Source organism: Cornus florida, unplaced genomic scaffold (genome assembly GCF_030987335.1).
Source record: "Cornus florida cultivar Cherokee Brave unplaced genomic scaffold, ASM3098733v1 CherokeeBrave_3.0.0_Hap2_Chr01, whole genome shotgun sequence".
Classification (NCBI taxonomy): Eukaryota; Viridiplantae; Streptophyta; class Magnoliopsida; order Cornales; family Cornaceae; genus Cornus; species Cornus florida.
In genome coordinates this window covers 83422748-83435455 of record NW_026775571.1, presented here as the reverse complement: position 1 = coordinate 83435455, position 12708 = coordinate 83422748, and the positions used below count along the sequence as shown (strand labels likewise).

At 35.2% G+C, this 12708-nt stretch overlaps 1 protein-coding gene across 2 annotated transcripts; it reads left to right on the top strand.

The window, feature by feature from the left end:
• The first annotated feature begins 7520 nt into the window (after nt 1-7520).
• Nucleotides 7521-11227, top strand: LOC132303505 (disease resistance protein RPM1-like). Of its 2 annotated transcripts, none has more exons than XM_059800786.1 (3): nt 7521-10536; nt 10695-10730; nt 10893-11227. In XM_059800786.1, exon 1 carries the CDS (start codon nt 7748-7750, stop codon nt 10490-10492), a length of 2745 nt encoding a protein of 914 aa, XP_059656769.1. In that variant the 5' UTR covers nt 7521-7747; the 3' UTR covers nt 10493-10536; nt 10695-10730; nt 10893-11227. The 2 variants fall into 2 exon arrangements, with proteins under 2 accessions (XP_059656769.1, XP_059656778.1); XM_059800795.1 differs by having other exon boundaries at nt 7521-10556.
• The last annotated feature ends 1481 nt before the right edge of the window (nt 11228-12708 follow it).

The following is a 12708-nucleotide window of genomic DNA, read 5'->3' as shown; positions in this document are numbered from 1 at the left end:
TGCGATTAGTTATTTCAGCTTGCCCATTGCCTTGTGGATGACTAACTGCAGCCAATTTTTGCAGGATTCCATGTTCGCTAAAGAATTTCCTTGTACTTCTGTTATCGAGGTTCTTACCATTGTCCATTACGATGACTTTTGGTACCCCAAACCGGCAAATAATGTTGCTCCAAATGAAATGCTTTACTTCTTCGTGGGTGCCGCTAGAGAAGGCTTCAGCTTCCACCCACTTGGTGAAGTAATCCGTAGCCAGAAGCACATGTTCCTTTTTTTTCTATGGTTTTGAGTAATGGTCCTACTATATCAATCCCCCATTGGGCGAACGGCCATGGATTAGCCATGGCGTGCAACATGAGGTCTCATAGTCAGGGATAGACTTGTGTGGCCTATTCCTGAACCATTCTAACGCTGCTCCGGTTAAACTGGTAGGAAAAACCTTACACATCCACGGATCGTTATGATCGTCCAGTGCCATCTTTTGCGCATAATGATCGAGATGCCGAGAGGGGTCTCCTGCCCTATCGAACTGGGTGAAGGATGGCATAGTGAACTTCTTCGGCCTCTCCACAAGGTACACCTCGTCAGTAAAGGGGGTCTTGACCAAGGAGTTCTTGTGCTCTCTAGCCATCTCGGCTGGTGTCTGGACTCTCAAGAGCTTCTTTTCGTCGAAGGCATCTTGTACACGTGCGCCATCTGGAACGCCATTGGACCATACCGTAAGCCTATGGCTGGACTCGGCCTGTTCATCCTGTGTGCGATGCGGGAGATTATCCGAAACAACCGCCTCGGACCTCGTCCCTTGTTTTTGCTGAACCTCACTAGGTCGAGCCCCGTTGGGTGGTGTCTCGTTGGCTGGAGGCTCGTGAACCGGAGGTAAATTCTGGGTGGGGGGTGGTGCCGCAGCATCGCCTGGTGGTGGTTGTGGCGTTAGCCTGGCCATGGCCGTGTGCAGCGTATGAGTCTGCTGCTGAAGCGCAGCTATCTGGGCGACACTCGTATCGTTTGCTTGCCGGAGTGTCTCAAATTGGTGCAAGAACTCTTCTCGCATCTTTTGCATCAATTCTATCTGTTGATTCATTGCTGACTCTCCGTTTGACATTCCAGACACGACTAAAGGATTTAATTTGAAGAACAAGTGGGAGTATATTTTTATACGCTTCCCACAGACGGCGCCAAAATGTAGTTGCAAAATTTCGCTCAACCAATAATGATTGAGAAAAATAAAACAACTCACTCAAAAATAATAAAAATAAATAAGAACAGTGTGTAGAGAAGCGTAGAATTGCTTGATTCTTTATTGGAGGTCTTAGCCTCTATTTATATACAAAAGATTGCAAAATTATGGTAGGACTCGCGTTGCTTGCCCTCCAATTCTTTCTATATAACCATTCTTTTCTAATAGAGTTCTTTCCATTGTCGAATTTTCGATACATAGAACTTGCCTTGTATAGAACTTCCTATCAGAATTTTCCTTCTACAGTAAATCCTTCAAATGGTTGGACTTGTGCATTCTTGGGCTGAATATATTTTGATCCGGCTGGGCTTGAGTAACAGGCCGGATGTTAAATACTCATAAGCTGGGTTGATGACTTCTTGATTCGGCCTTGATGGAAGTTGGAGGACAAATAACAATGGTCTTGAGCTGTAAATACCCTCAACTTGGGCTTAAGCATGATGGGCCTTATATGTTCTTGGAATGTAGGTATGGGTAGTGGTGACGTGTGCGCTTTTTATTGGAGGGAGTTTTTTTTCCCTCCACAATATATATATATATATATATATATATATATATGTTCAAATACAAAAAGAGCATCATTGCACACATCTTTTTTCTAAGAAGGGGATGGTTTGGAAATTCAATAGCAGTTGCATTCATGACTATATGCCCTATGTAACTTGCCGAGTTGGTTCAATTGAGATCAGGTTCATGCTTTGACCTTCAAAAAAAAATCTCATATAACATTGATTTTTCTCTCACGCCTAATATGTATATAAGTTCATATGGGAAACGACTTTGTTGCACTCAATTTTTTTTTTCTTCTTTTCAGGACAAAATTATGCCTAAAAGTGTTAATTGCATTCATATTAGAGTCATGTTCTAGACTTTAATGTTAATTGCATTCATATCAGAGTTATGTTCTACACTGTTACGAATGTGCAAATTCAGCTTTTGAATTTTGTGAGTCACAACTACAGTTGCAATTGTATGCATTTCTCTTCTTATCAATGGCTTAGATGTATCATGTAAGTGCAGGTCCAATTTTGAGACCAAGTAAATGTTTTGAACTTTCAAAAGGACCTTACTCTTTCAAAAAGTATTCTAATGTCGTCTCTCATTATATATATATATATATATATACGAAACAGCCTTACTGCACCCATCGTTTTTCAGAGAAAATGATGCCTTTAACATTCAGTGTTAATGAGTACATCTCTCATGTGAACGTCGACTTGGCCCGAATTCGAACCAAGTAGCATTTTGGTCCATCAATGATCCTCTGCCACATCTTTCTTTCTTGACCTAAGAAGGTAAGTCTTTGTGTATCACACCATTCTTTGGTTGACCCAAAAAGAAGTCTTTCTGATGGTTTAAAAATTAAAAGTAAATGGTTCATGGTAATTGCAAAAAAATTTTTTTGAAATATATATATATATGAAAACACACACACACATATATACATATATATGGTAAAAAATCATAACATTTAGTAGGTCTAGTCCCTTAGTTGACCTTAAATTCCATCCGAATAGCTTTTTACAATGCCAAAATTACCCATCAAATGATTGAATTACATTTTTACCTTTAATTAATATGCTATATGTAGTGTATGGGATATAATTGAGAGTGCCTTTCAAGAATAATTACATCATTTCATATTTTTAAAAAATGTAAATGTAATGCAAACGAGATAAGGATCACAAAATATAATATGATTTTCATGTGCTTTATTATCGAAAAATAAGATTTCTTGTACTAACTAACTGCATTACAAAGGCCAACTTTAGCAAACACATTAATTGGTGTGAGCTTTCAAAAAGCCAGTATATATGTATATATATGTGACCCACATCAATGCTAATTGGTCTCTTTTGATTAGTCTGTTAATTTTTTTCACCTTGGAAAGATTTTTCCAAGATTTAATGAGCCCACCAGGCTTCTTTATTATGCACCTACTTCTAAGATCCTTCTGACTCAGAAAGAAAAGTCTTTGCCTTTATAATGCTTTAAAAATATAGTACTAGTATCTTAATGATAATTTTCAACTTAAAAGTTGTCATTTCAAGCTACCCAATTTAGACTTACACAAAGACAGACAAACAAACAAAAACCCTTGTGGGAGTTCTTTGCCACAATAATAATAATAAATAAATAAATAAAATAAAAATTAAATTAAATTGATGGATAAAATTGTTGATATTTATTAGTTGGATTTGTTGAATTTACTAGATAGTAAATTAAAGAATTATACTCTTTAGGTTGATTAACTATAGGGAATTACAAGAAATGTTTTGATTTAGTAGGTGATCAGGGGAGAACTCACATATGCACTCGCCTTTACTTTTTAAAAGGAGGTTAGGAATTCAAACCTCAGTGGAGGCAGTGTGTGTGAGTACCAACTAAGAAATTGGGACATCCCTTGACATGCCTAGTACTATATATATATATATATATATATATATATATATATATATACAAAACAGTCTTGTTGCACCCATCATTTTCAGAGAAAATGATGCCTTTAACATGTCATTTATAATATTTAATATTAACCACTATATGTCTCATGTGAGCGCCGACGTGGACCGAATTCGAACCAAGTATCATTTTGGTCCATTAGGCTTCGTTTGGATACACAGAACATAAAAGAAAAGAAGAGATTAGGAAAGAAAAGAAAAGAAAGTAAAAAGAAAGAAAAGAATAACTATAATTTATATTCATATTTGGATATATAGGAAAGAAAAGAAAGAAAAGAAGAGATTAGGAAAGAAAAGAAAGTAAAAAGAAAGAAAAGAATAACTATAATATATATTCATGTTTGGATATATAGGATAGAAAAGAAAGGAAAGCATAATATTCTTGTTTGGATAAAACAAAAGAGAGAAAAGAAATGAAAGGATAATAATTAAATTACTATATTGCCCTTTTGTATCTAATTTGTAAACCATCAACAGACTATGAACTAAACAGGGTTAAATGTTTTTGGAAACTACTTTAACATGCAAACAAAAAATGCATACTTAGTATTAGATAGTTCTGAACCCATGTAGTTGAACAAGGATTACTACCTACTTCAGAAGTAAATCAGAGCTCAATATTCAGAAATCGCGCCTAATATTCAATATTGTGAGTTCAGAATTTCATATTTTCAGTAATACCATTATCAACCTTGTTACTACATGATTATCATTTTAACTGCAACTCTACCAAATCAACAAACAACAGTCACATATACAAACCTTAGTAGAACTAGATGGTAATAATAGAAACAACAAATCTATTTTCCCAACAGAATCAAAAGCTAATATTAGTCTAAATAATTTAAACCTGAAAATAATTTACAAAGAGTATCATTTTCACTAAATTTGTATAATACTCACCTTTCAACAGAAAATGATTTCAACTTATGACATGTGAAAACAAATATTAAGATATAAGGAAAAGTAAAATGCAAAAACACTTCTGACCTATTTATTTTTCTTACAAATAAATCTTTTGATTTGACTAATAATCTCCTGAACTTATATGGAAGTAAGTCCTTATGTTAGCTTTATGATTAAAATAAGAACTTAATAGAGATAGGAACTTAATCCACTAACTGATCGAAATTCAAAAATTGATTCAAAGAAAGCAAAACTCTGACCTGAATGTCAGAGCTGGAAAAGAGGCGAAGCCGAAGCTGGAGAAGAACCGAAGCCGGAGAAGCGACAGACGCGAGAGAAGAGGAGATAGAGAAGCTGCGCCCTAATATTATTGACCTAGACTTGAATGTAATATAAATTTTGCATATAGAATTTTGAAGGCTAATTTTGTTTTTAATGAAAATTTTACTTAAATTGTTTCCTTTCTCCTCAAATCTTCTCAAAATTGAAATAATTTAGTTGGAGGAATTTGAAGGGATAGGCTATCCCTCCAAATCCTTCCCAATCATTTATTTTCTCTTCTATTCTCTCCATCCAAACATACTTAACAATATCCTTCTTCTTTTTTTCTCTCTAAATCCCTCAATCCAAACGAAGCCTTAATTAGTTGAGAAATTGGAACATCCCTTGACATACCTTGTACTAGCTTGTTAAAGAAATTATTTAATTTCATATTTTCTTTAATACTATTCACACCTACTTAAAAAGAGGACCTTTCTTTCTTGACCTAAGAAGAAAAGTCTTTGTGGATCCTCTACCACACCATTTTTTGTTGACCCAAAAAGAAGTCTTTCTGATGGTTTAAAAAATTAAAAGTAAATGGTTAATGGTAATTGCATAATTTAATATATATATATATATATATATATATATCATCAAAGTTTTAAAACAAAAGATATATGGTTACAATATATATTTTATAGCCCAAAATAAATGTCATGTTTTCTTTTTTTATCTGTTTCAAAATAATAGTTCACTTTTCTTTTTCAAATAATATATTTTACATATTTTCATAAATATCATTCGAGTTTAAAATTTCAAACTCGAATATTCAAAACTTAAAAAGACAAGTTAATAATTTTTCAGACAAACAATATATGTTCATATGTCTCCTTAAAAATTACCACTTTTTATAAAAAATACCTAAATTGAGACGGAGGGAGTAATATTTTCCAACATTTAGAAAGCCCCTCCTGGCTTCTTTATTATCCACCAACTTCTGAGATCCTTCTTTGTTGGGTCGTTGACTACAGATGAAAAGTCTTTGGCTTTCTAATGCTTTAAAAACATATTAGTTTATTAATGATAATTATATTGTTCAACTTAAAAGTTCTCTCTCATTTGAAGCTACACAATTTAGAATAATACAATACAACCAAACAAAAACCCTTGTTTTGGACATCTCTAATTATAGACAATAAACAAAGATCATTGTGAGAGTTCTTTTGCCATAAATAAATAAAATAAAAATTGATGCATAAAATTGTTGATATTTATTAGTTGGATTTCTCGAATTTACTGCATAGTAAATTAGAGAATTTTACTGTTTAGGTTGATAAGCTATAGGGAATTAGGGATTATAGAATATACTCTTAAATTGATAAATTGCAGAAATCTTTTGCTTTAGTAGACAATCAGGAGAGAGAACCCACATATTCACTCAAAAGTTCCACATTCTCACTTCGTGATTTTGTTCCTCTCGATAGGGTAAAAAAAAAATGATTTTGTTCCTCTCCATGGAAAATCTTCAAATATTTTGAACTATAACACGGTTTGACATGATCCGGACACGACAAAACATCAAATATTGAAAAAATAAAACAAAACATGCTAAGAGTCCGTCAATAAGATAATAATATAAATTATATGTTCAAAAAATTAATTATGCCCAAATGGATGGTGCTTTTGTTTTCTAAGGCTTTTATTAAGTTTTTCTATTAACCCATAAAAGTTTTTTTTATTTTTAGGTTAGGAGTTAGTTGTTAGAGGGAAGGGAAAAGGTACAAGGTTCAAACACCGACTCCTAAACACGAGAAACATCCCAACTGCTCGGACAACTGGACACTTGCTACTCTAGTAATTCACTTTCACCATTGATGTCCTTGTATAGTTTCCTCTCTGATAATGTTGCTGCATTCACTTCTTAACTACTTTCCAACATAAGAAAGTAGAGAAATATAAATCATTATAAATAATGTGTAGTCACATTCTGAAAGGTACTTCATAGTTGTAATATAGGCATCCTCCATTAATGTTTTGGATCCTAGTACACATAGTGGAACCTAATCTAACTCAAGAAATATAGGTCTCAAATGTATGGTGGCAATAAAATGGAGACAGTTACCTTCCAAAAAAGAAAAAAAATGGAGACAGTTTAAGTTTTTGTTTTATTATTATTATTTTTTTTAATCAAAATAGCAGAACTGGTATGAAAGGTTAAATCATAGTGACAAACATTCCCAGATTAAGAAACTATTAAGAAGAAATAATGACACTTATTTATTTATTTTTCCTGACAAACTAAGGGAAGGGGCACTCGAACACCGTCACACCTTCTCGGACAGCTGAACGCTCTAGCAACTAGGCAACTGAATAATACCCAAAAATTATTCCACTGCCGGGATTTGACACCTATTTCACTAATTTCTAAATATGAGAAGCATACAAGGGTCAAAAAGCTATTATAGGCAGTAAAAGTAAAATGTAAAGAAAATGATGTATGTTATAATTGAAGTACTTCTATGTATGTATATAAAGTATTCAATTTTTATTTTCTTTTTACCAAACTGAACAATCAGTCAATGAAAGTGTACTGGCAACAGTTTTGCAAATAAATAAATAACTTTGAAATGTCTGTCTGAACTACTTGTATTAGTCAAGTTGCTAAATATGTTAAAGCAAGTGGTATCAAATTCATTTTACAGTTGAGAGAACCCTTAGTGAGAAAAAGAATTAAAAAGATACCTGCTTTTTGTTAATTATAAACCCATTTCTAATACATATAGAAGCATACAAATGCTTTGCCATCCATAAAAAACCATAGAGAGGTAGTATTTTATCCTCTAAGAGTTCAGAGGTAGAAAAGAACACATACAGAGTGCAAGAGATGTCAGGGGATGCTGTCTATTTTCTACTGGATAAACTTGAAATTTGGCTAGAGGCAGAATGGAACTTGCCGGCGAAGATTAACATGGGGGTCCAAAGCTTGAGAGGTGAACTCAAAACCATTGGCGCACTTCTGGAGGATGCTGATACAAAAAGAGAGCACAATCACCTAGTCAGTGTCTGGCTTCAACAAGTCCGAGATGGAGCTTATGACATTGAAGATGTTCTTGACATTTTTACTTTTCACATGGCTCAACAGTATATTAGCCACGGCCTTGAGTCCCTCACCAAATGGAGAGCACGCCACTCCATCAATGAACTAATTGAAGAAATTGACATGAAACTCACAAGCATCAAAGAGACAAGGGAGAGATATCATAACATCCACTACCCCCAAGCCTCAAGTCCAACTACTGGAAACGACACATACCTTCATCCAAGAATGGCTTCTCTGTTTGCTGAAGACACTGATATTCTGGGGATTGAAGAACCTAAGAAGAAACTGGTTTCTTGGGCACTAGGAGGGAGGCATAGTCTCCAGGTGATGTTTGTAGTTGGGATGGGAGGATCGGGCAAAACAACTCTTGTTAAGAAAGTGTACGAGAGGGTGAAGGACGAAGGGTTTGAGTGCCATGCTTGGATCACTGCTTCAAGGTCAAGAAAGAAACGTGAGATCTTATGGAGGATGTTCAATGAATTCTGCAATCAACCGGTTGAGCAAACTCCCCAGAGTTTCTCCAACGTCGAGGTTGACCTGGTTGACCTAACGAACAAACTAAGGGAGCATCTGCAAAACAAAAGGTATGTTGTAGTTTTTGATGATTTGTGGATTAAAGATGTTTGGGAAACCATTAAATTTGCATTACCTGGAGGTAATCACAGTAGAATAATTGTCACTACGCGAAGAGGCGATATAGCTTGTTCATGTAGAGATGACTCTACTGGTGTCTATAACATCCAGCCTCTTCCTATGGAAAAGGCTCAAACACTCTTTTGCAAGAAGGCTTTCCCAGGAAGGAGCATATGTCCTTCAGGGTTGGAGGACTGGTCCCAAAGAATCTTAACAAAATGCGAAGGATTGCCACTTGCAATCATTGAACTAGGTCAAATTCTGTCAAATAAAGAGAAATCTGAATCTGTATGGAAAAGATTGCTTGAAAGCCTTGGATCAGAGTTGAGCAGAAATGGCCGCCTTTCAAATACCATGAGAGTACTATCTCTAAGTTATAGAGACTTGCCGTACCATCTCAAGTATTGTTTTCTATACTTGAGCATTTTTCCCGAGAATGATTATCCAGTTAGGTGCAGAGTATTGATTCGGCTGTGGATAGCAGAGGGTTTTATAAGAGAACAAACAGGCAAAGAACTTGAAGACATTGGAGAGGAGTATCTAAAAGAACTCACCGACAGGAATCTGATACAAAGTGAATTGGATTTTGATGGGAGGCCAAAAACTTGTCGGGTACATAATCTCATGCATAAGATTATTCTCTCAAAGTCAAGAGAGGAGAATTTTTGCAATGTTCTCTCAGATTCACAGAGAAACATAGGTGACAAACCCCGCCGATTATCTATCCAAAGCGGTGGATTCAACATGTTGCATAGGAACTTTAATTGTGTTCGCACACTTTTTATGTTCGGTGTACCCTACAGCTCCATTCCAGAATCCTCTTCAAGCGTGAAATTATTGAGAGTTCTGCATCTGGAAGGTGCACCATTGGAGGAATTTCCTTCGGAAATTTTGGAGTTACTGCTCTTGAAGTATCTGTGTTTGAGAAATACCAATATCAAAAGCGTTCCCAAGTCTCTGGGGAATCTTAGGTACCTAGAGACCTTGGATCTTAAGCAAACTAGAGTTACAAAGCTGCACAAAAAAGTACTCAAACTTGAGACACTTCGGCATTTGCTTGTTTATCGCTATGACATAGAACATTATACCTCTTTTGATTGTGTTAAAGGATTCGAGGTATCAGCAAAGATCAAGTCACCAAACTTGCAGAAGCTATCATTCATAAAGGCAGATAAGCATCACAAAGTGATTCACGGACTACGAAACCTGACACAACTAAGAAAGTTGGGGATCATTGATCTTCCAGGAGAAGATGGGTCAAAATTGTGCGAGTCAATTGAACAGCTGCGAAAACTCCAATCCTTGAATGTAACATCAATACGAAAGGATGAAGTTGTAGATCTACAAGCAATCACCAATCCTCCACCACTTCTTCGACGCCTGTATCTGAAAGGGCGATTAGAAAGGTTACCAATTTGGATTTCCAGACTTCATGACCTGGTAAGGATACGTCTTAAGTGGTCCAAGTTAACACACTACAATAACCCCATTGATATCCTTCAACATCTTCCTAATCTATTGGAGCTCCATCTGCTCGATGCCTATACTGGAAACCAGTTAGATTTCACTGCCAGAAAATTTCGGACTCTTAAGATCTTGGAACTTGAGCAATTGGAACAATTGACAAATGTCAGAATGGAAGGGAATACCTTACCTCGCCTCCAAAAGCTGATTATAAGGCAGTGCAGTAACCTGCAGCAGATTCCAGAGGGTATTAATCACCTCACTCGCCTCAAAGAGCTTCACTTGTACGATATGCCCAACAGATTTGTGGCCCCACTCAAGAATGGTGGAACATTGAGTCATCTGGTTTGCGATATCCCAAACATCCAATGTTATTACCTCGCGAGGAATTGGGCGCCAGAAGATCTCAATCTCATGGCTAATCCTATTTGATTCATAGTCCGACTCTATGATGGGAGCACATACACAGTAATCAGGTCAGCATAACCACTATCAAGTTAGGTACCTTGTAATTCCATCATTTTTGCTTCATCAAAATACGATGTATTGAATTATGATGTACATTTTTTTAAAGGAAACTACAATCTGAAACACATCTAATATCTGTTTTAATATTGCTTATGAAATTTGACAGGGTAAGGATTCAAGCAATGGCTGTTTTTATATCAAAGTAAGTCTTATCCTCTTCACAAACTCGGTGCTTAGTTTGATTAACCTTTTTTATTCCACAGGGTGTAGTGAGAAAAAAGCAAAAGGTAGGTATTCTCCATTGTAGATGATGTGATCTATCTTTTATTCAGACTACTAATGAGTTGCGTAATAATCATGCCAGGTGATGAGGCAAAGATGGGTGTGATGTGCTTTCATAGAACTGAGATGACGCCAATAATTCAGAAAACATGGACAACAGGTAAATGAAAAGTTGTGGCACCATTCAGTGATGTAGAAGATCTAGCTAATAACGATTACATATAATTTCATTGTTGAACTTCTTAAGTTTATTGCATTTGGGTTACGAAGGACTGTAACAGATTTGGGTTTGGAGTTCTCTTTCTTCCTTGGTAAGCGGTTGGGAGTCTTTTTTGTGTAAACTGATTGTTCATTTTGGATGATGCATTGATCAAAGTTATTTTCATCAAAAACATAATTATATGTTTCTTTCTTTCTTTTTCTTTTATTTTTTTTATTTATTTTTATTTATTTTTTTTATGGATTTTATTATCCTAATTCAGTTACTTCGTTAGTTACTTCGTTATTCGTTTAACTACTATAGAGATAACAGTATATAGATTTTAAATTTTCTGTATTACTAAAAATGTTTACCCTTCTAAAGGCAAAAAAAATAAGTTTCCAAAGAAGTTTATTATTTTTGTAGTGAGCTTGTATCATTAAAAAAAATGGTTTCTAGATATGCCATTGTCTAAGTGTAACCTTTTGAGCATCCCAATTTGAGCAAATTTTTATATTGTTCCATTGGAACTTTGTAGGGAAGCTGGCATTAGTAATCCTATTAACTAATTGTCAACCCATTGTTTCTTGATGAGCCTACTCGTTTAAAGACGAGACTCTTTTTTAGGTGTGTTCAATCAAAAATCCTAAAGAATTAGATCCATGGTTGCACAACCTTCAAAAACAAACCCAACCCAGATGGAGGGAAGGGTATACGGGAACCGTTTTCCACCAAGAAGACCCTATTGTCATTTGTTACCACATTTCCGCAAGAGGAGTAAACCAAACACCATTGTCCTCATAAGCAGCCATCACAATTGCTTGCAATGCCTCGGATTTATGCCATCAAGTCTCAAATCAAATTCAAATGCGTCTCCAAACACCAGTTTTCTCTCATCGCCAAGTCCCGTTTACACCCAAATACGAACACTCTTATCATCTTTTTAACAAAAATCCATCTCTTGTTAACACCAAGAAGTCGAAGCCTCCAAACCATAGATTTTCCCCATCTCTCCGTCTGACATAAAACAGACCATGGGGGATCTCGTCAAAGCATCCTAGCACATTCAAACATCACCCTTCTCCATTACCCATCAAATGTCTTGCTCTCCTCATTATCATCATCCTTTGTCTTCTTCACATTCAGCCTCTGTACCTCCACAACTCTCTTGCCCCTCTCGGTTTTACTTCATTTAGAGCATGAATTTCTCCATAATTTTGCCAAAACTTCATTTAGTCTGGAATTTTAAGAAGTTTCTTTATCATACATGTTTTTGATGTTGTATTTGTCTACTTTATATGTTAACTCTATAATGCGTAAACTATACTTGTGTTTTTGCATTAAAAAAATATATGTGTAGATATATATTGGTTTTACTTTATGTACAAAATTTAAAAAATGATTTTTGCTTAATGATTAAGTTCTTAATAATTCAGTAACTATTGAATTTTCAGTTTTCTTTAAGCTGCTTATTCAAAGATTTAAGTGTTTTGCTTGAATTAACCGGACAATTAATTTGTCTAGCAAAATTTCTTGAAATTTAATAGATTTTTCTTAATTATTAGGGTAAAGTGCAAAAAAACACTCCTGAACTATACTCTCTCTCCCTAAAAACCCCCCGAACTTTTTTTTTAACATTTAACCCCCTGAACTATCCAAACTTTTGCAAAACTTACCCACCGGTAAGGTTCCGTTTGGT

Bases quoted from the DNA above. Each gene is read 5' to 3' on its own strand.
- LOC132303505 (XM_059800786.1), top strand. From the start codon at position 7,748: ATGTCAGGGGATGCTGTCTATTTTCTACTGGATAAACTTGAAATTTGG.